Source organism: Hemicordylus capensis, chromosome 2 (assembly GCF_027244095.1).
Source record: "Hemicordylus capensis ecotype Gifberg chromosome 2, rHemCap1.1.pri, whole genome shotgun sequence".
NCBI classification, from domain to species: Eukaryota; Metazoa; Chordata; class Lepidosauria; order Squamata; family Cordylidae; genus Hemicordylus; species Hemicordylus capensis.
In genome coordinates, this window is record NC_069658.1 from 74,455,900 (window position 1) to 74,479,631 (window position 23,732).

At 46.0% G+C, this 23,732-nt stretch overlaps 1 protein-coding gene across 2 annotated transcripts; it reads right to left on the reverse strand.

Moving 5' to 3' along the window:
• Positions 1–1,362: 1,362 nt before the first annotated feature.
• STARD4 (StAR related lipid transfer domain containing 4) lies at positions 1,363–22,462 on the reverse strand. Of its 2 annotated transcripts, none has more exons than XM_053292299.1 (6): positions 22,349–22,462; positions 18,162–18,279; positions 13,519–13,568; positions 12,246–12,372; positions 8,136–8,250; positions 1,363–6,634 (listed from the first exon to the last, which is right to left on the reverse strand). In XM_053292299.1, exons 2-6 carry the CDS (start codon positions 18,264–18,266, stop codon positions 6,408–6,410), a joined length of 624 nt encoding a protein of 207 aa, XP_053148274.1. In that variant the 5' UTR covers positions 18,267–18,279; positions 22,349–22,462; the 3' UTR covers positions 1,363–6,407. The 2 variants fall into 2 exon arrangements, with proteins under 2 accessions (XP_053148274.1, XP_053148273.1); XM_053292298.1 differs by lacking the exon at positions 22,349–22,462 and adding an exon at positions 22,202–22,342.
• Positions 22,463–23,732: the final 1,270 nt, after the last annotated feature.

Sequence of the window (23,732 nt, forward strand, 5' to 3'; positions counted from 1 at the left end):
CAATAAGCACAAGTGAATCTACTCCATAACATACAGCTGTGGCTCAATCTCAAAAGCTTACTTTTATTTCTTCATTGTGGCAGTGGGGCCGATTTGAAAGCTTGCCCAGTCTGAACCACAAGCCTGCATTTGAAGTGGGGGGTTGGACTTCTCATGGGTCAAAGCTGCAGGATTGCTGCTGACAATGCAGATATAGGAGGCACATTCTTGAGGTAAACTGAAATGGGGGCATGTGGAATGAGAAACAAAAAAGGAGGACTACAGGGAAGTGAAAATTAAAAGAAGGGCTGATGGGTGCTGCATTTGGCTTCAGGGTAAAGGGAACAGGAGATTTGCTGGAGACATGACTGGTTAAAGATTGGGCTGAAAGGTGTGCGTGGGCAAAAAAAGAATTCTCAGCTAAAAGTGCTGCAGTAGCAACAAGCAAAGGATGGAGAAAATGGTAGATGGGATGCTGAAAAGGTCTGGTCACATCACATTTCAGTTTCCTTTTCTCAAGTGGCAAAAATGGCACGTGGCACATTGGCCCCAACTAATGGGAGAGAACATCACTCCACATAAGCACACATACTTTGCATGCAGGAAGTCTAAATTTCTGCTTCTTAAATTTCTATTAGATTTTACAATAATTTCTACATTCAATTACATTCATTTCCTAACTCTACACACAAATACATATTGACTTCCAGCTCACCTATCTGCACAGTTCACAATAACTATACATATAAGCCATTGCTATAATAGTTCAAAATATACAAACTGCATTCAATGCTGCTCAATTTTATCCAACCCAACCTGCTATTACTATATTTCAAACCCTGCTGAAAAGTCCATATTAGGAAAATAATTCTTTAAATAAAGCAAAAAAGGTTCCCAATCTTCTTTAAAGCATTTGAAATCATCATCTCTTATAAGTGGTGTAAGCTTTGCCATCTCTGCATATTCCAAAATTTTTATCAGCCAGTCTTCTTTCGAGGGCATTTTAGTGTCTTTCCACTTTTGAGCATAAACTATCTTGGCCGCTGTGGTTGCATACAGAAAGTCTAAATTTCAATCCTTGACATCACCAGCTTAAAACGTTATCAGACAGCAAGGTTGGGAAGTGTTTTTTTTCTGAGAGGAGGGAGAATCACTGCCAATCATGATAGACAATCCTAAGGTAGACTGACCAATAGCCCAATGGCAGTATAAGGCAGCTTCATATGACTTGTGGAGTCATTTTACAGGGGTTATCAAACTTGGGTCCCCAGATGTTCTTAGACTACAACTCCCATCATCCTGATAGGATGGGACTTTTAGTCCAGCAACATCTGGGGACCCAAGATTTGGAATCCAGTTTAAAAAGAAAAACAAACACATTAGTATTTTGAACTTTATACTTTAATATATGTCACTCATATTGAAAATATAAATACAATCTCACATAAGTTGCTACAGAACAGCAATAACACAATTTTAGTCTTCCATCCCTAGCATCATCTTGATTACCAGAAGCAATTTCTTTATCTTCCGTGGAATTATGCTCACTTGGGCCAGCAAGTGAGTTTAAAAACATCTGCTCAAATAAATGAAGCCTATTAATTTATTTTTTTTAAGTTTGGTTTTTTTAAAAATAAGTCATCGGGATACTGTCAGAAAATCTACACAAGCACTCGAATTCATTCTTGGCAAGGAACAGAAGAGGAGCCATGAGAAAACAATATCCAGGAATATTTATTTATTGAATGTATATCCTGCCTTTTGCTAAAAGGCAGCTATGTTTCTTAAACACCATTAGCTATTCTTACAGACAATGGCCAACGTATTAACTCTGCACCTGTAGAAGCAAAGAATGCATATGCACAACACCAACACTCATGATTCTGAAGCACAGGTGACAGATTATTTTTGTCTACCCCCATTTCCCCCACAAGCACTCAAAGCAATCTGGAACTCGGTCCCTGAGGGTGGTGACACCCTCAGAGACCTACTGGTGCTGTCACACTTAGCTTCTGGGCTAAGGGGGATCAGTGAAGTCTCCCCGCATGAGTGCCCACTCTTCAGAAGCACAGACACTAGCAATGCTGAATATATTTAACTGGATAGTATCTAGACAAAATTGAGCTTCTTTAAGTCCCACTGATTTCAACAAGAAAGTTAAGCACATGCTTGAATCTCGCTCATGGAAATCAATGTGATGTAAAAGTACTTACATGTGCTTGAATCACTGTCTGCATGGATTCTTCCCCATGGAATTTTGTACCCAGAACATTAACTGGTGACATGACATGGGAAGTATGAGGCCTAAGCTGGATTTATTAAATATGTTAAGTATTTGGGGCAGTTAAACACTGCATTGTAAAACCAGCAATACAAATTACAGGTCTTGTATTTAAATGTTTGGAGCAGAACTGAAAACCTGATATATCCCTCTATTTGTAATAAACCACAGCAGTTTTGTGTATATATTCCACATATATATCCACATGCATCACTATTTCATTACCAGTCATAGTTACGGCTACTAACGATTTTTTGTTGCTGTTGCTAATAATTCACAGTTTGGGTACAATGTAATCAATGAAGGTTACTCTGCTTCTAAAGTATTTAACACACACACATATACGCAAGCATGGAAATAAGACTACAGAATTCAGATAAGAGTCTGAGTCTCTCTCAGTCTCTCTCTCAGCTTTTGAATCAGAACCCCTTAGGCATGGGCATAGCATCCACTGGATGAAGGGGTGCAAATGTCCCTGGGCCCGGAGGGTCAAGGGGCCCACAAGGGCCCTGCCCCCCCACCCATGCCACCTGCCGCTCTTTCCCTTTTACCCTTGTTTGCGGCAGCGGTGGGCAGTTTTCTCCCCTCTCCCTGGCCGATGCACAGGCCTCCCCATTCCCTGCCCACAATGCCGGCTTCTCTCGCACCTGCACGTGGGCCTCCCCATTGAGTAGGCAGAGCACTGCATGCCGTGACATCACGGCACGCAATGCTCTCCCTACTCAATAGGGAGGCCCATGCGCAGGCGCAAGAGAAGCCAGTGTGCTGGGCAGGGAATGGGGAGGCCCATGCACTGGCTGGAGAGAAGCTGGCGTGCTGAAAAGCCCGCCCGCCTGCTGCTAGGGCACGCAGGGAGACCCCAAACAAACATTGCCCTGGGCCACCAGGAGTCTCCTACGCCCCTACCTTTAGGTCAGGATTAGTAAGTAATACAAAATACATGACAGGATGAACGCTTATCGATATATGTATATATCTGTGTTTTTAGCCCTTCAAACAAGAAGAAATCCAAGGCTGCCTCTCCCTCTCCGTAAAGCGTTTTGGATAACAGGGCGCTGCTACAGTCCTCTGCTTTCCCTTATGAGTGAAACAGACTGGGCCAGAAACAATCTTCACTGGTTTACTGGCTCTGTGCAAGAAGGAGAATATATATATGAATTCACAACGTTTCCCCCTGCAGTCAGCCTCTCTCCATCTCATATTAATTTTTTGCAGTTATCAAGTTGCCAGTACTGGCTTGGGACTACTGCCATGGTAGTGTTCAGGCAGAAGCTGATCCCATTGCTTTTCCAAAACAACCGTCTGTACACTGTCAATAATAAGGCTCCCTTCTCTAAACAGGGAAACTAATTCTAGCGGTTGAGATGATGTGCAGCCTACCATCACTGTAATGGTCTGCCCGGGGACTGCTGTGGACTGCAAAGCAAGCTCCGGTGCTGTCAGAAGCAGCGGGCGCTGAAGCCGCATTTCCACAGGTTTCCCCATTCGCAACAATGGCTGGGCATCATGTCAGCCAGTATCAGATTAAAAGGTTTACATCTTGCTCATCAATGTATTCTTATTGATACATTGACACTCAAGCATCAGTCACACACACACTTGGAAGAATGCAGAATTCTTCTAAGTTTTTTGTTGGGGGGGGGAGGTGTGTTTTGTTTTTTTGCCATTGCCTAGTTAAATCGTGTGCATTTTTACTTGGGGGGCACATTGCATAGACACAAACCAGTCTGTATGTAATTAATACATTTTTCCAGTCATAGACACATCAACTTCCCAGATATACTTGGAAGTCAGTAATTCACAAATATACCTTCAATATAGGTTACTTCAACCTATGGTTATACCCAGGGAATCAACCTGAACCCCAAAACCAATTGAGAGGTTTCTTCAATGAACCAGAACTGAACCCAAACCTAAAATCTTTTGGTTGTCTGGAACCTGAACCCCCAAGCATAAAAGGCCCCTGTTTGTTTTTGAATGTGTAAAGGGTTTTATAACCAAAGTACTTACAACAGGATAATTAAACAATAACCATACAATTATGAGCTGCGGGCCTGATTATTGTACCGCAATCACAAGCGGTTCACAAATCGGACAGTCAAGTTTCAAACGCACAACTGAAAGTTTTACTTTCATGTTTTTGACAAAGCTGTTTAAAAATTCAGAACAGTGTGAGAAAATGGAGTTAATTTAGTTATTGTATGTGCATTATAGAGGTACACTGCAAGCAACAAAGCTTGATATTATTCTGCATGAAAGTTACCTAAACTCCTTTAAAACCAGTCAGTGTCCAAACCAGTTACCAAACTGCTTTTTAGAGTTTGTGTCTGAATTAGAGAGCAAAAAACTAATGGTGAACCTGAATTGAACCCGAAGATTTAATGGCTTGACTCTCTAGTTGTGCAATTTACAATGTATTTCCTGAGTTTAGTGAAAAGCCCTCTAGCATTCCCCATAGGCATTGATGAGGGACTTGCTATGCTACCCACACAGCACATACATTAATGTCCCTTCCCTGAAACATACAAAGCCATTTTAATTGTTCTGTAACCCTGGCAGACCCAGAACTTCATACAACAAGCCCAGTCATCTCACGACGGAGAACACAAGCTAAATTATCAGACATCCGCATCCTCACTTGCCATGGAGCAGATCCCCTGATCCAGCCAGGGGCACTATGCGCACAGAAGTGGGCTCCTTGATTCCTCCTAGCTGAACAGAAAACAGTGCTCTCAGCTTGGTGGTGATGAAGCAGTTCCCTATTCCAATCCACCAACTACCATTTGTGTAAATCCGCACCAACATGCATACCTACGCTGGCCCCCTAATCCCCCCTTTAAGTAGACAAATTACTCCCTGAATTCTAAGAGTGTATGGTAAGTACACAGAGAGGCTATTCACACTCACACACACGCAAAACTGGGCATGTGAACCCCTGGAATTGGCCCAATCCTGGTGACTCCATGGTGGCAAACCTGCCTATTTAGCCACCTTACTAAATGGGGTTAAGGGACCGAGTGCTCCCTTCCAAGCCCGGATCATGTGCGCGATTGGGGCAGTGTTCTGCAGCTCCCAGCAGCCCGGCTCCCTGAGGATCACAGAGTGCCACTTAAAGAGTGGCCAGAAAGCTGGGAGCTGCAGCATTGTGGCAGGAAGCCTCTCGACTTCCCATGCAATGCATTGTGGGGTCCTGGAGGACTTCCTCCTCCAGATCCCCTATGTAATCAGCTCTGCCATGCCAGTTGTGTGGGCACACAGTGCAGTGGAGCTCTAGCAAGCATCTGCTCATGTGGGGGAAACAGAAAGGCTCCTGCCTCCCCCCCCCACCCCAGCCACTAGGGATTTTGATCGTGGGAACAGCCTCGATGTTTATTTTAACAACCTAGTAGTGGCAAGATTACCTAAATCTTCACTTCACATCAAATTTCATTTGGGCCATCTGTTCCTTAGAGATCAAGACAGCTTCTGCCTCAATCAAGATTTAGTTGCATGCAACAACACAAGCCCAGAACAGTGACTGAGAATACACAGTGGCTGCAATGCTTAAATTCCAGCCAATATAGTCTCTCCATTATTACTAATACTTCTAGTTACTGAACACTTCTAAGAGCGTCATCCCCCCCGCACCAATTTTATTCTCACAACCACCACATGAGGTAGGCTATGATAAGAGACAGTGGCTGGTCCAAAGTTTTGTAACTGAATAGAAGGAGCAGAAGCTAGGCCTCCTCACTCCTAATTTGACCACACCACCACACTGGCTCTTCATCCTTGAGGATAAATGAGATGGCATTGCACATGTCCTATTACTGTCTCCATTTAAATGGGTTGTGGGCTAGGCTGTGTGTATGAGAGAAAATCATTGAACAGAAACTATGTCTTAAACTAGGAACAGGCAAAGACCTTTCAGGCATTATCCAAAATATTCCTATGACTTTTCCAGGGCTATAATCCAAGAGATACTTGCCAAGAGTCTCACTGAACTCAGTCGTCCTTCCTTCAGTAAACATGCTCCCAATTGGTCTAAGGGTTGCTATTAGCACCTATAAAGGAAATACTACTGGCCTTCATGCAGGAAGCTACCAACCTACCCTAGATTTTTAAAACATACGGCACAAAGAGGACTGCAAGAGACACTCGGCACCAGTTATGCTTTCAGAGCTTTCCTGAGATCAGAATAAAATGTAGTCAGTGTAGAAGCCATGGCAGTGTCTACTGCAGACTGGGGGAGCATTCCACGGAGATCTGTCTGGATGAAACCAGTCAAAAGACTGTGTCGAGGATTGTCCTTGAGTGGAATACAGAACCAGCCACAGGGATGGTTAAATCCTCTGACAAAGTTGTGTCCTACTTCACCATAGTCCAGGCTAATACCTGTTTTAAAAGAAAACATTGTAGCAGGTTTAAACCCTCATATACAAGGAATTACACCCATGGGGCATCTTTGAAGGCCATCTTTTAAAACTGGGCTTTCTCTGTGGCTGCCCCAGAGCTTCGGAATATGCTCCCTAGTGAAATAAGAGCATCTCCTTCCTCATTTGATTGTAGGAAGACCCTCAAGACGCACCTGTTGTCACAGGCTTTTAACAGAAATCAAATTTAACCTGTTCAATTTTAATTTTATTAGACTGTTTTTACAGTATATTGTAAAAATGTAACTGCTTTTACTCTGTTTTGTATTGCGTTTTAAATTCTGTATACTACCTAGAGATGTACATATCAGGCAGTATAAAAATATGATAAAATAAATAAGGCCCAAAGGACCACAGGGAGATTTTCTTCATGTGCACTTCCTTCCAACAAATCAGCTCCCGAAACGTAGGGGACCTTGAGCATTAGTGCCCTCTGATGTCGTAAAAGATGTACTTGAACAAAAACAAACAAAAAAGTACAGAGCTCTGTTGTGTGTTCTAGCAAGCCATGCACTTGTGCATGTCTAACAAGTTACCAACTTTTCTCCTTGCCCATGCTCCTGTGCAGGTTGAGCTGTAGACATAAAGGAGGCTATCCCCCCCCCACCCCTTAACAGTTGGCAATCCTAATGCCTGTTCTCTGGATCCCTGGTAGTTATGATTTAAGCCCCGTTTCTTACCCGTCACATCTCTCTTCCAAAACTTTTCAAATCAAAGGAAAAAAGGCCTTTCTCAGTGAGGGCACAAACAAAGCACTTGTGCTGCAACTGACATATTGGAATGAATTCATAGTTTTCCACACAGAAATCAAATTTCCCACTGTAGGGAAATTGTGTGTCAAGTGTCCTTAAGGTATCTGCCTTATGTTTCTTTTTAGATTGTGAGCCCTTTGGGGATGGATACCATCTTATTTATGTATTATTTTTTTCTTATGTAAACTGCTTTGAGAACTTTTGTTGAGAAGAGGTATAGAAATATTCATCATAGTACTACACATTTGCTTTGGTGAGCCTAGTATCAGGCTCAGAAGTTTACTTACTAGCCACACATTTACTAGCCTCTGATTTCTGGGTAACCACATTAACCCAACTCTGCTTGCACCGAGCAGTTTTTGAACAGGACTTCCAGCCTGCAAAGTGTTAGCCAGGATATTAATCAGAATAATGCTAGTGTTTTTTAGGTCTTTAACTTTGAAGAAGTGCAGGACAACAGGCTCTTTTGTTGCAAATCCCAGCCCAAACCTGCACAGAGTTGATTTCCATGGACTTAGGTATATTTAACACGATCAGGGGCTATAAGGTAGGGGTCCCAAATGGCAACCTTCCTGCAGATGTTGGCCTACAATTCCCATCATCCCTGAGTGCTGGCAAATGTGACTGAGGATGATGGGATCTGCAGTGCAACAGCAGCTGGAATGCCATAGTTTGAGCACAGTAAGGCAATTCGGCTTAATGAGAAATTACCACATGACAGAAGCCCTTCCTCATGGTCCGTCGTGTAGGAAAAGTCAACAAACTCTCTCGGGGCAATGATGTTCCACAGCTGACCAGCGGTGGTGTAGCGCATCACACAGCAATTCTGCAAGACAATGGTAAAATGCCAGTCCAGGAAGTATCCATTTATGTAAAGCTAGCATTTATGGTTACAAAGGAGTTGGAGAGACTGGCTGAAATGATGCACAGCCCACTGTCACCGTAACGCTCCAGCCGCCTTGTAAGCAACCCCAACACTGTTCAGAACCAGCGGTCGCGCAAGCAGCACCTACCGCAGTTTCCCCCAGAACTGCAGGTTCTGAACAGTGTTGGGGCTGCTTACGAGTCCACAGCAGCCCCATCAACAACAAATATTTATATACCGCTTTTTAAAAAGTGTGTCTCTAAAGTGGTTTACATAGAGAAATAATAAATAAATGAAGATGGATCCCTGTCCCCAAAGGGCTCGCAATCCAAAAAGAAACTGAAGATAAACACCAGCAACCGTCACTGGAAGGGTACTGTGCTGGGGGTGGATAGGGCCAGTTGTCTCCCCCTGCTAAACACAGAGAATCGCCACATTAAAAAGGTGCCTCTTTGCCACGTTAGCAGGGGTAATGCTCCAAGGCAGAGCATAATGGTGGCGGTAGGCTGTGCATCACGTCATTTAGTTAGCTTCTTGAGTATGTTGTAAATTCAGCAGAAGACAAAAATACTCTGTAGTCAGACTCTGGCTAAAAGCCACGCAAGTCAGAATGTGAGAAGCTAGAACCAATCACTCACTCAAAACAGAACATTGGCAGCTGTTGAAGGCTATTAAAATTGAGGGGGTATAAACAGTAAGAAAGCTATAAAATTGCTAAATGGTTAGAACTTTATAAACTGATAAGGTTTATAAAGACTGTATTGCGGTCTTTGGCTGTCACAAAGCAGCCAGAGCAGAGAAACTGTAAGCACTGTGAATCAGCAGTTACAGTCTAATAAAGACTAAAGAGTATTACAAATTAAAAGAGATTACAACTGTATAGGTTAAAAATGTTAAAATTGTGGTATAGCTAAAATCTAAGTGTAAAGGGCAATAGGGTTTTAAGAGTTATTTTTAAAGCAGCATATTTTGTAGTACCTGCAGGAGCCAGTGGCAGGCTGGGAGATGGAGTCAATCCAGTTTGGGGCAACATGTTTCCAAGTCTGGCTGGACTTGGCGACAGTTGCCCGGTGGTTCCTCTCATGCCTGCCAAGCAGCGTCCAGAGCAAGAGGGTGATCTCCATGGCCAAGGGACGTGGTAATAACCCATTGCTCACACTAGGATAATGAACTGGTGGAGCGGCTGGTCTTCCTGAAGGTCAACCTCCACCCGCTGGGCTATCCCGAGCTGACCACGAGTGACTCATGGCCACCCCCACCCACTGCAACACCACTGGCAGCTCAAACCCCAAACCCAGATGTGTCACAGTTTGCTTGTTAATGCTATTGACACACTCAGACATGCACGCACACCACCACCATGACCAATGATGAGATGATGGACTGGTGCCCTGTCAGGCTGTCAGCCAGGCAGCACCAATCTAAGGCCATGGTGTTATCAGACACAAGCAGGCAGGGATGTACGCTGGAGAAGAAGAGGAGGAGTTCTTCTCATGGTAAGAGTATAAGCTTGCTTTCTTGTCAGACTGTTGGTTCCTCAGGCCATGACTGTTCTGTCCTCCTGTCTCTCTGTGGCAGGCAGGATGGAAGGAAGGGAGGTTTGGTTTTTTTGTTCTCTCAGCACTGAATAAGTATAATATGCTTGCTGTGCTATTGCTGCTATAATTATCTGGCTTTGCTGGATCTCACATTGACAAAGGCAGAACCTGAGTGCCTGCCTTCCTTGAATTGTGGTTTGGTTTATTTGTGAGATAGTGTTGTGGTGAGAAATGGACAGTGGCAGCTCTTCACGACAAGGTGTACTCAGTCAAAATGTGGCTGAAGACATTGCTGTAGTTGACTATGCTTGCTGATGCAAGGGTGATGCTATGCTGTGGCAGTTGTTGCAATGCTGGAGTAAGGAGTCATAACTGTGTGTGAGAGAGCAACTTGTGCCAATGATGTTACTGCAACGCAGGCACTGGATTCTGAGTTAGTGATTCTTTTGGGGGCATTTTTGGACTGTGTTTGAAATGTGTGTTCTGTGTTGGGAATGACTGTGTGCTTGTACTGATTTTCAAGGAAGAGTTGCAAAATTAGGCACTTGCTTGTTCTGGCCATAGGGAACAATGAGAAACTCAAAATACCTCATTGTTCCCCATGGGTAGCTCCTAGGAACACCAAAGTGGGTTGCGTCTTGTGGTAGCAAGCATGCCGTGTACCCTTAGCTAAGCAGGGTCTGCCCTGGTTGCATATGAAGTGTGAGTACTGTAAGATATTCCCCATAGGGAACAGAACCACTAGAGCAGTGTTTCTCAAACTTTTTGGAGTCAAGGACCGCTAAATTCTTCGTGCAGAGTTTCAAGGACCGCTACATTCTTCATGCGCCATTTCCCGGACCAGCAGTTAGTAAAGGGGTTTCAAGTCTGTCTATTTATCTATCTATCTATCTATCTATCAGACTTCTCTACTGCCCAAAACTTGCATCTCTGGGCAGTTTAGAATGAAAATCATATAAGCATTAAAATAATTAAATTTGGAATCTTTTGCAAACATGGAATATTAGGGGTTCTTAACCTTGGGTCCCTCAGTTAAACTCCCATAACCCCCAACAACAATGGCATTTGGCCATTATGGCTGGAGATTATGGGAGTAGAAGTCCACCAACATCTGGGTACCCAAGGTTGAGAACCCCTGAATCTAAAAGCCTGGGTGAACAAATTTGTCTCCAGTATGTCTTCAGTATGTGTGGGGTGGGGGTGGAGGTGCTTGTGATTACTCAATGGAGAGGGGATGTTGGGCCATTAGAAAAATCCAAAAGCTACATGGGGCCAATGAAAACAACATACAAGCAAGCCCCACTGATGCAAGAGGGAAACAGCGTTCCCTCTCAAGGCGCCTCGACCACAACAGGCAGCTGGGTTTCAATCAACCAACCTTTGGCTGCAAACAATGAGCATGCAAGAACCAGCAGCCCTTCAAGTGGCGCCCACTGCCATACTTTTTCCTCCATGCCCCCACACCGCATACAGTTTGAAGCTATAAAGATAGGGAATAAGATAGCTGTAGGAAGATCTCAGCAGCATGTGGAGGCAAGGCACAAGAAGGGTCCCATGTCTCCGTGATACTCTTCCTCTTCCATGCCATGTGCAAAATTGAGGAAGTGAGTGCCTTGATTTCAGTTGGGGGGGGTTGACTCCCAGTCAGGGACCGGCACTCAACCCTTCGGGGACCGGCAGCAGTCCAGGGACCAGTGGTTGGGAAACACTGCACTAGAGCATCTAGGTTCCATGTTCCTTCCCTGGCATCTCCAGGATAGGGCTCAGAGATATTCCTGCCTTCAACCTTGGAAAAGCCGCTGCCAGTCTGTGTAAACAATACTGAATGAGATGGACCTATGGTCTGACTCAGTATATGGCAGCTTCCTATGTTCCAATGTACCTATCACCCAACCCACAAAAGAAATGGGAAAGTGGGTGGTTTGGGGAAAGGTAAACAAAAATAATAATTAAGAATTGCCAGCTTGCTCATTACTTTTGTGGGTTGGATGGCAGATAACAACCATTATGCTATACTATGCCAACCCACTTTAGTGTCTCTAGGAACTACCCATGGGGAACAATGGGGAGTTTTGAGTTCCCCATTGTTCCCTATGCCAAAACATTTGAAACAGACTCAAAACGTTTTGAGTGTTTTGCTGAATCGTTGCAAGGATTTTGCGTTTCATTTTGAGCTCAAAACAAAAATGCAAAATCTATTTTGTACACACCCCTACCCGGGAGGCTTCCCATCCAAGCACTGAATACCTCCAGACCTGTTTATCACCAGGAGGACTGTTGCACCATGTTCCTTCAGATTATTTCTTATTAATCATTGCAACACTTTAAAATATGTGGCAACCACAGTGCCAAAGGCCTAATAAATATACGCCTTCACATAGCTAGATGTTTCAATCATAAGTATAAACAAAGCATTACCTCTTCAAACTCATCAACAATGTCCATGGAAGTCATTAGACTATCCCAGTCGAGTCGATAAGGTCCAGGACGAATGTGATCTACTATTCTGTTGGTAACATCTTCCACAATCCCTTGTGTTTTGTAGCTATAGAATAAGATATAATATAAGAATACTTAGAAGATGTTATAGACCTTAAGAACCTGCCACAAATTTGAAGTAGCAAGTTAACATTAGACGTTTCTTTTTACTTTTTCTTCAGAATCCAGATATCTTGGGAGTGCTTCCTTTTTGTTTAATTTCATTTATTACTAGCTGAACCCACACAGAGCATTTCTGTGCTAATGCGCTTTGCCTTTGGCCCTCCCACCCTCTCACTGGTCACACATCCCTCCCTGCCCCCCACCTGCTCACCCATCACCCTTCCCTCCCACCCCCCTACCCACTCGCCAGTCGCCTGTCTCAAAGGAGGGGCAACTGGGCTGCCTGGGCACTCAGCACCCTCCACCCCAGCTGCCATTTACTCTCCCCACACACACACCCCAGCCATTTTCTTTCTCCGTCCGGATAGCTGCTGCCACTGCCCGCCACTTTCTCTCTCTCACCCCGCACCCATTCATCTTTTTTTGCAGCCGCCAGCTGCTTTCTCTCCCTCCTGCCTCCGCTCTCCTGCCCCCAACCGCTGCTTTCTCTCCCTCCCAGCCACTTTCTTTCCCCACCCACCCGCTGGCCTTATCTTTGCCGCAACTTTCACTTTCAGCTTCCCCTCCCAGCAGCTCGCTTGCAGACTCTCACGAGAGCTGCCACACATAGAATTAGCCACCGGTATGTCTTAGCAAATATTATATTTTTATTTTTATATTTATATTTTTATACACACACACACACACACACACTCATTCCTCTGATTACATAATCCTTAGTGCAAAGGGTTATTCTCTGAGCTTTATGAAGATTTAATATGAAGCTATATCCTATTAATTTGCTCCAAAGGAGAGGAGAAGCATTGCAGAGATCTGTCAAATACTTTTTCTAAACTCTCAAAGACTATAAAGCAGGGGGTAGGCAACCTTGGCTCTCCAGTTGTGGTTGAACGTCAATTCCCATTTGACATTCCAAATGGGACAACTGTGGCTGGCAAGGATGGAAGTTACAGTTCAACAACAAGCTGGAGAGCCAAGGTTGCCTATCCTTACCATAGAGTATTGGTAAGGTTCTCCCACTTGCCACACACTCCCAACAAACAGAAATTATACCCATGAAAGAGTCTCTCTCTCTTGCAGGTGAACTTACAGATATCCACAGAATTCTTCCGAAGGCTTGCGCCAAACAGTAGTATCTTTCTATAGAAGAAAATGAAGAACGATCACAATATTAATGTGCCTCAGTTATTTCACATGAACATAAAAATAAAATGCAAATGTAAAAAAAAATTCAAACTACAGAGATCTCAGAAGAGACTCTTCAGATAATGTCCATTTTTACCTCCCCACACTCAACTGTCAACTAAAGGTACAACCAGATCAAATCATATATAGGTTTAAATCAAGAGAGAAACCTTTCACCATCAATTAAAGCTCTTGGTATTATCACACCCCTCTTCAAAAATGAAGATTTTTGTTTTTTAAACCCAAGAACTAAAATTGTTGAATGGGCATATAGGTGTTAAGGATGGGGTTTATGGACAGCTATGACATCATATTTCACCAGGACTGCGATGATGTACAGTAATACAGGCACTAAAACTTTAAGATTTCAAGCATAAGGTTCGAAATGAGTTAATTTGATAGGCTCCAAAAACTAGTTCAGCATCAAACTAAATATAATGATCCTTATTGAAGGTTATTGCAGATCAAGGGGAAAAATCATTATGGTTGTCTGAGCCCCATTTTTGGTCCCCGTTGTCAGCCACAGTTCAAGTAAGACAGTAGTACTTCTCTGGATGGTAGCAAGAAAAGGTTTCCTCCAAAGTTAATATACCACACTGCCTTTTAGGGATGTGCCCGGACCGGTCCAGAAGCCATAGTAAAGGCCTCCGAACCGGTCAGGACTGGTCCAGCCCTGGGCGGTTCGGTTCGGGTGGGGGGGTTGCTTTAAGAGCGGGGGAGGGTTTACTTATCCCTTCCGCCGCTTTCCCGCTCTGGCCCCCGTAATTGTAGTAGTAATCGGGGCGGCAGGATACCTCCCTGCCGCCCCTTTCGCTCTTCAAAGCAACCAGGAGTCCTGTGCGTGCGTGCGCACTTCACAGAGGCCTCCCTGCCGCCCCTTCGCCCTTTTGCTATTCAAAGCTCCGTAGCTTTGAATAGTGGAAGGGGTGGCAGGGAGGTCTCTGTGAAGTGCGCGCGCATGCACAGGACTCCTGGTTGCTTTGAAGAGCGAAAGGGGCGAAGGGGCGGCAGGGAGGTATCCTGCCGCCCCGATTACTACTACAATTACGGGGGCCAGAGCAGGAAAGCAGCAGGAGGGGTAAGTAAACCCTCCCCCGCTCTTAAAGCAACCGCCACCCCAGTGCCGGACCGCAGTTTGGCGGATCCATGCACACCCCTACTGCCTTTTCTGCTTCAAAAGTCCATAGTTTATGGGGAAAGTAGGATTCTTCCTATGCAATGTCCTTCTCTAAAGCCATAACACAGAATAAAGGTATAGTTGTGCCTTCGAGTCAGTGTCGACTTTTGGCAAACACAGAGCCCTGTGGTTTTCTTTGGTAGAATACAGGAGGGGTTTACCATTGCCTTCTCCCGCGCAGTATGAGATGATGCCTTTCAGCATCTTCCTATATCGCTGCTGCCCAATATAGGTGTTTCCCATAGTCTGGGAAACATGCCAGTGGGGATTTGAACCAGCAACCTCTTGCTCCCTAGGCAAGTTATTTCCCCATTGTGCCATTAGGTGGCTATAACATAGACTAATCTCACCTAAACACTCCAGATGATAAAATGCCACCTTGATTTATTAACAAATGAAAGCAGGCCCATTTGAAGAGGGAGGCAGGGGAGTTGTCATCATGACCGTGCACTTACTCTGGGCTCCACACACTGCAGCCACACAGCAAAGAGGGATGGGAGTTCCAGCAGGGCAGCTGCCGATACAGCCCATCATACAAGTTTCTTTTAGCCTCACAACAATCCTGTGAAGCAGGCTAGGATGAGAGAGAGTGCACGTGATTGGCCAGTGTGCTTCATGGCTGAGTGGGGAAGGATTTGAACCTGGCTCTCCCCAATCCTAGTCCAACACTACACCACAATGGCTCCAAATTGTTCAGTTGTGTGGGATACCGGTTACAGAAGGAAAAAAGAGTCTCAGATCCTCATTTAAGTTGCAAAGCAAACTGATGGTGTGGCCAGGCCTTGATCAAATCACTGTCTTGGTGTAGTGATTAGTAGAGAGAAAGAAGCCTGCCTACTGGATTAAATGGTATCTTCAGGGCCGGTGCTAGGGTTTTTTGCGCCCTAGGCGAGATCACCTTCTGGCGCCCCCCCCCCCCCCGCCACACCCCCAACATACTGTGCATACATAACACATGTTTGCCCACCATAAGCAGATTCCTACATCAGATGCCAACATGCAGTATATACTCCTATGTTGTGGAGGAGGAGAGCTGGTCTTGTGGTAGCAAGCATGACTGGTCCCCTTAGCTAAGCAGGGTCCACCCTGGTTTGCATTTGAATGGGAGACTAGAAGTGTGAGCATTGGAAGATATTCCCCTCAGGAGATGGAGCCACTCTGGGAAGAGCATCTAGGTCCCAAGTTCCCTCCATGGCAGCATCTCCAAGATAGGGCTGCAAGAGACTCCTGCCTGCAACCTTGGAGAAGCCGCTGCCAGACTGGGTAGACAATACTGAGCTAGATAGACCAATGGTCTGACTCAGTATATGGCAGCTTCCTATGTTCCTAAATACTACTGCAGCACACACACAAGACACCTGTCCCATCCTGACACTCAGCCAACTTCCATAATCAAGATCCTACACACACACCCCACAACTGCCTACTCCTAGATTGACAAGGAATACAAGCCACACCTAATGGCACAGCAGGGAAGTAACTTGCCTAGGGAGCAAAAGGTTGCTGGTTCGAATGGAAACACCTATATCGGGCAGCAGTGATATAGGAAGATGCTGAAAGGCAACATTTCTTACTACGTGGAAGGAGGCAATGGTAAACCGCTCCTGTATTCTACCAAAGAAAACCACAGGGTTCTGTGGTTGCCAGGAGTCAAAACCAACTTGATAGCACAAGAAACCACACCAGGGCTACCAACTTTCCAATAAGCCTCTGTACCCCCTTCTCAGTGTTCCAACAAGCCAGCAGCCAAGTCAGGTAAAGAAACATCAAATTGCATTTCACTTAAAGCAAACATTTATAGCCAGGAAGGAAGGAAGGAAGGGGGAAGGAAAGAGATAGATACATAGACAGATAAATAGACGACAAGTAAGGGAGAGCGAGTGCTTGAGAGAGAGAGAGAGAGAGAGAGAGAGAGAAGGAAGGAAAGAGGGAAGGAAGGAAAGAGATAGATAGATAGATAGATAGATAGATAGATAGATAGATAGATAGATAGATGATAGGAAGTGAGGGAGAGAGAGAGAGAAAAAGAAAGGCAGAGAAGAGGGAAGGAAAGAGAGAGAAGGAGTGAGGGAGAGTGAGTGAGAGAGAGAGAGAAAGGAAGGAAGGAAGGAAGGGGGAAGGAAAGAGCTAGATACATAGACAGATAGCTAGACAAGAAGTGAAGGAGTAAGGGAGAGCGAGTGAGAGAGAGAGAGAAGGAAGGAAGGAAAGAGATAGATAGATGATAGGAAGTGAGGGAGAGAGTCATCAATCAATGACTATCAAACACTAAATAAAGGTCATGAATTATATCCAAGTGGACTGATTTTAGTACCATATTATTAATTTTTCTTTAAAGCTTTTCTAGTGCAACACAGCTCTCATATCAGAAGTGCTTGGTTATTATCTGCTTTAAAAATAATTAAAAATTATTATTATCTGCGCAGGGCTGCCTGCCTGCAGTGGAGCTGAGCCGAGCCGAACCGGGGAAGGCCCTCTGCACACGCTGGGAAGTCGGAACGACTCCCCAACGCCAAGAAGTTTAGAGCGCGCGGCGGCGGATCCGCCTCCTGGACCGGGAGCGGACCACGGTGGGCCGGGGGCTCCGCGATGGGGCTCCCCCGGCGCGCCCTCTTCTCGCCAAGCAGCCTCCTCCCAGCCCGCTCACCTCGGCTTGCCGCTCACTGCGCCGCGGGGCGCTCTTGGCCGGGCTGTCCCAGGCGCCTCCTGCCGCCGCCGCCTCCGCGCACCCCCCTGCTCCTCGGGCCCGGCTTCATCGTGCGGCAGCTGCTCTGGCAGCGGCGGGGCCAGGGAGGGGCTTTTCAAGGCGGAGAGGTGGCGCCCTCTCCGTCCCGCCCGACAGGACACACCCCCGCCCAGCGCTGGGCTGACGGGACGGGAGGCCCAGCCAGCCTCTTCTTGTGCCCGGATCCAGATCCCGAGGGCAAGGCTCCTTCGGGGCGAAGGGGTGCCTCTGAGCACGTGCAGAGGGCCCAGGGGTATGGGGGAGGGCGAGCGCAGCTGAAGGGGCAACGAGCATTTCGGAGCGTGGGAAGGAGGCTTTGTCCCGGCGGGGGGACTTTTTGGCGCCAGCGCCCCCTCCATTTTGGCGCTCTAGGCAACTGCCTAGTTTGCCTTAATGGACGCGCCGGCCCTGGGTATCTTACACAGTATAGGCAAAACAGACAGTTTTCTGACCTCAAGGGGTTCACAATACAAGACAGACAGTAGGAAAAGATAATGAGGGGCGAATATGGAGAAATATATCATATATGTGGGCATGTATATGCAATACCAATTCATCATCTGGCACCCTGCCAGTTATTCTCACCTTGGGCCCCACAAGAGGCAGCAATGGTCCTGAATAACAAGAATCTGAAAAGGTAACTTACTGTTTTCTTAGCAATTCTCCATGCATTTTCCTCAATGTTGTAGTACTGGATAAGGGTATTTCTAAGCTTTGTAGCCAGAGGAGCTGCATCAGGAAAGTCTGCCATTCTTTTCTGTCTTCTGAAAGGAAGGAAGGAAAGAAAGTCGGGATATAACTCACAAGACTGAAATGTACTTCTTTTTCTCCGTTCTGTATTAAGGCCAGGATAAGCTAATCAGTAGTCCCAGCTTCTCTTTAAGCTGCACAGCTAGTTGACTCTTTCAAATGATCACATGAGATAAGCATCCAAAGCAGAGGTTCATTTCTCTCTTTTCTTATTATACTGCGCCACATCTATAATGTTCACACAGCTAAAGAATTGCACACACAAGTGTTGCCAATCTCTTTCTGCAGAAAAGCTCTAAACCTCATCACATTTGGAACCTGTGGTGTCCTAGCTCAGATTCAAATTTATACCGGTTGAACGTGGATCTCGAATTCAGATGCTAAGATTTTCAAAGCCTGCCTTTGTACACAGGACAGCTCTGACTGACAAAGCTTTCTGTGATACCACAGGAACCAGGCAGAAGGGCAGTCAGAGGATTTATGTGGCTCCTGTGACATCAGACCAGATCAGCCAAAACCAGGCAAAGAGATCAGTGGTCCAAGAGGACCTTGCAAGAAACACAGAAGGACAAGGATGACTGCCAGATGAGAGGTTCACCACACACAGCCAATTACACTGACTGTAGTCTCTTGCATTCTATGCAGTAATCTTTTGCAGTTTGTTTGCTTGCACATTTGTCCCAAGGGGGATCCTGTAGAGAATGTGGGAGAGGAGTCAAGAGGCAAAGGAGGAGGAAAATGGAGTTGTTGCTGAATAAACCTTTAGTTAAATCCATTGAAGATTTCCTCCTGTGTATATGAGGGAAGCAGCTACAAAACACACTCTTATGTAGTTATACTCAGTTATAGTCTGAAAATGGAGAGATAAATGTCTCATGTCTTAGGACAGCTCCACACATTAGGATTCCTACAGATATGCTACTCAGTAAAACCATGTGTTCATCATATACACATCATCACACATGACAAGCACACCTCTCTGTTTTGCCATATGTATGCTCCACACAAAGACTGCGCACATAGAGTTTTCCATAATGGAACTGATTTTGGTGGGTTTGGTGATTTTGGTGGGTAAAAGGGGGCCATTGTTTTCCAGATACCTGGGGCTACAAAGCGCTCCCCCCTTGGATGAGTTTGACTAGATGAGCTATTTATAAAGTTCTTTTTTATGATCTTCTTTAAGGAAGGAAACGAAACCTGTGCTGGCAAAACACAGATTGCTCTGTATTTTAGTTGCTTATTTGATAATGGAATTTTTCAAGAGCCTCTGGGGGCTTGCCCAGTTGGTAGTTTATTCTACCCTTACAGCACAATCCAAGCATGTTTGTAGGTTTCACTGGGCTCCATTAGACTCAGTCTCTAGCAAATTTGGTGAGGGTTTCAGCACATGTTCAATATTTCTGCACTAAATGAGAAGAGCAGGAATTTGGCATAGCAACATTCAGGGTTTGTTTTGGGTTTCTTGTCCTCTTCTACTCCTGTCTTGACAATGCAGATTGTATAACCAACTGCTGATTCTGCATTCAGCATGCCCAGTGTACAGGAGTGGCAGTGGGAGGCAGAGGACAGAGCCAACCTCACCTGAACATTCATTTGAAACCTCACAGGAGGCAGTGGGGTGGGGCGAGAGGGCATTCTGGATGAAGAAGTGATCTGGAGTATGAAAACAGCAGACAAAGACAGTTATGCAGACTCTTCCTACTGCCACTATTTCTCTGCTCTCAGTTCCCCACCCCTCCAATCCATGTGTTTGCATAATGTGTAGCACCCCAGTTTGTATCTTAGGTGTTATTTATTATGTTGCCAAATTCATGACCTACTTTTCTATGGTTGTGCAAATTGCCCTCAGCCAACCTGATGCGCTACTTTCACATCGCATAGAGACAATGCAATAGTTTCTAGCTGAAATCACCAGAGGACTGCAGCAGGGTTGCAAACCTTAAGAGCACCTATAGGAGTGCAATCAGGATCTTAGTAAACACCTAAATCAAACAAAAGCACACAAATGTCCTGATCTTTGGTGCTTCATTTTTTAAAAGCAAAACTCCCAATTTGGAGGAAGCCAGTTCAAATTCTGGAGGTTTAACTCCTTTACGAGGAGGATACATACTTAGAACAAGCCAGATATGAGTTTAGAGACACAACCATACTGTTATATGTTATCAGAACTGCAAAATGAAGGCTCGTTCAGAGGGCAATTGTAAAGGAATAGACGGGGGGGAAATGACTAAAATGAGCACCCTGTTTCTCTCAGAGGGTATCTTTTTCCCTCCCTTCCCTTATGTCACCCTCCCATGAGGGCACGAGGATAACACAAAATAGATTTCTGGTCCAGAGATCTCACAGACTGCTTACCCTTCCTAAGGGCCCAGGTACCTTTCCACTACTGTAATCCCAATAACCACCTGAGTTTTACTTGGTTCAGCAGACAAGCAAGCCTTGCCCATGCTTAGGGGGAAAAGAAACGCAGAGAAAGAGTAGACAGAGCAGGAAAATTGTGCTTGCATTGCTGATGAGGCAGAACCTAAGTATGTTTAGCCCTTTTGAATAAGGCCAGAATGAATCATGCATTTAAATTAACAGATAATGAAAAAGCAAGGGAAATTGTTCTTTGAGCAGTGTGGCTATTTGCTATTATATATTTTATTACAGGGCATTGCTGATATTCTTTTGGGCATTAGTAAGTAAGTGTTGCTGCTTGGAGGAATAAAAGAGAGGAGGAGAGTTGGTCTTCTGGTAGCAAGCATGACTTGTCCCCTTAGCTAAGCAAGGTCTGCCCTGGTTGCATATATGAATGGGAGACTTGATGTGTGAGCACTGTAAGATATTCCCCTTAGGGGATGGAGCCGCTCTGGGAAGAGCATCTAGGTTCCAAGTTCCCTCAGTGGCATCTCCAAGATAAGTCTGAGAGAGATTCCTGCCTGCAACCTTGGAGAAGCAGCTGCCAGTCTGTGTAGTCAATACTGAGTTAGATGGACCTATGGTCTGACTCAGTATATGGCAGGTTCCTACCTAAGAAAACAAGTCACCTCCAAGGTGCTAGAAAAAAGATTTGCAGTTTGGACCTCTTTCTTCAAACAAGAAAGAAGATTCTAAATTGCTCTTCCAAGAGTTATCCAATTGCAGTTAAGTATTTTGAAGGAGAGAAACATGTCTACCTGATTATATCTAACGTTGTCATTTCTTTTGCAAATAAAGTTTTTCTAGTTACTATATTCTTGCAAATGCATTTCTGACCCTGGCCCTTAAGAACCCAGAGAGTTTACACTACAATTCAGATGGACTCCTGCTACTACTGGCAAAGGAGCGGTCCGAAAGGACAGAGAGCAAAAGCCCTGTTTCTTCTCGCCATTCCACCTTTCCTTTCCCCCGATTGCTGCGCCGTGTTGGCTTGCGGGTGTCTAAACCAGAGCTGAAATCGCCGCGCTTGTGGATAAGTTAGCATGGTATGAGAACACACACGCAAAACTACATGCATCCTTATAATTAGGGCAGTACAGCCTATCCTCAGACTCACAGTGGAGGCTTTCAAGCCCAGTCCTCTCACCCTCCAGGCACGCAAATTAACGCCGGGGAGTCTACCCTTTCCCCGATCTCTCCGAACCAGCCTCCGCTTTCAGGCATAAGGCTTAAAAAGCGGGGTCGCAATGCTCACGCAAAGCCGGCGTGGGCCAAGATGTGGATTTGTATGGCCACCTCCTCCCTCCCACCCGCCCGCGTGAACAACGACCCGGCATTTCCCGAAATCCGCGCTTCAGCGGCTGAGGCTCGAACACCCGGGAAGGCTCACGTGTGAAAAACACCATGCGGCGGCGCAGCGGCGGCGCAGGGGCTTCGTGCCTGAAGCGGGACTCGGAGCATCCCGCGGCGGCGGCGCACGCACCAGAGTCTGCCTCCGCCTCCTCTCCGACCACACACGGGCTCGTGTTAACTCACCGGGATCTCTGGCTGCTGCGATGCGGCGTGAGCGGCTTTTCCAGCACGGGACCGCCTCTGGCAACAGCGGACTCCCCGCCGCCTCCGCGCGACCCTCCCTCCGACCACTCCAGCAAGCCCCGTTTCTGTTCCTCCGGCTGCCCTCACCAGATCGAGCGGCTCACAGTGTCAACCAATCAGAGCTCAGCCGGTATCCACCTCGCAGCCAATAGCAGCACCCCTGCTACCCTCGCCTCGCCCTCGCGCTGTATCAGCCTCCGTGTCGACCGAGGAAAACATGACAGGTTCAGCCACGCCCACAAGGCGCCCGACTGTCCCCTCCTCCTTCTCCTCCTCCTCCTTTTTGTCATCAGCAAAGCGGTCGACAGGCGGTCTGTGTACATTGGCTGCTGACTGGTGTAAGGAGGAGTTGGGCGTGATGATTGGTCAGCATGAAGATGGAGTGACAAAGCGGGGTGGGGGGAACCAGCTGAGCCGTCAACCTGGGGGTGTGAGCGTAAGGGGTGAAGCTACAGGCAGGGAAGGTTGTACAAGGGTAGGTGTCTTGTTCAGCAGCAGCAGCAGCAGCTAGTTCAATCCAGGCCACAAACTGATTCCTAAATAAGATGCTTTTAACAGCTTCAGAAGTGTGAGATTTATGGTATTCCCTGAGGAGTGAATTGCACAGAAAGGGGGTCACCACTGAGAAGGCCCTATGCCTTGTAAGCTCCCACCTCACCGCAGAGCCCTTGAAAGATGGCCTCCTCTTTCTGAAGATATTAGAGAGTATGGGGAGAGGGAATATACACAACCATGCTCCCAGTTCATTTTGAGATTCAGAGATGAAAACCAGAACATTAGCGGAGAGGAAGTCCTGAAGAGCTTACCTCCCCGCAGCCGAGCAGTTTCCTTTCCTTGGGTGGGTGGATCACCAGCTGCTGCCAGTAGCTCCAAGGGTCGGGGTACTGGGATGTGTTGCCCTGAATCACTCCCCCCACCCCCGCTGGAGCTCCCTTAATCTTGTTTTAGAGGGAGGCTCCATAGGCAGGTTTGCCACCATGGTTTGTCATTGGTTTGCTGATGACAAAGAGAAAGAGGGGGAGGGGGAGCTGGGACGGTTGTGTGCCTTGTGAGAGTGGCTGAACTTGTCATGTTTTCCTCAGTCAACATTGAGGCTGATACAGCGCAAGGCTGGGCTTCCTTAGCCCAGTTTTGCACGCATGTGTGAATAGCCTCACAGTGTTGGACTAGGGTTGGGAACTCCTGGGCTCAAGTCCTCCCCAGGCATGAAGCTCACTGAGTGATTTTAGGCCAGTCACCCTCTCAGTCTAACTGATGTCAATAGATGGTTGTCAGAATAAAAGTGTGTGTGTGTGTAGAGAATAACATACCCTCCCTGAGCTCCTTGGAGGATGGGCAGAATATAAATGTAATAAATAGTAAAATACCCATACGTGTATTTAGGACTGTCTTTCGCTTTTGTGGGACTGACCCAGGATGAAAATAGTTTGTAGGGCTCCCTACCACAGCATCTTCTATCTGTCTATCTGTC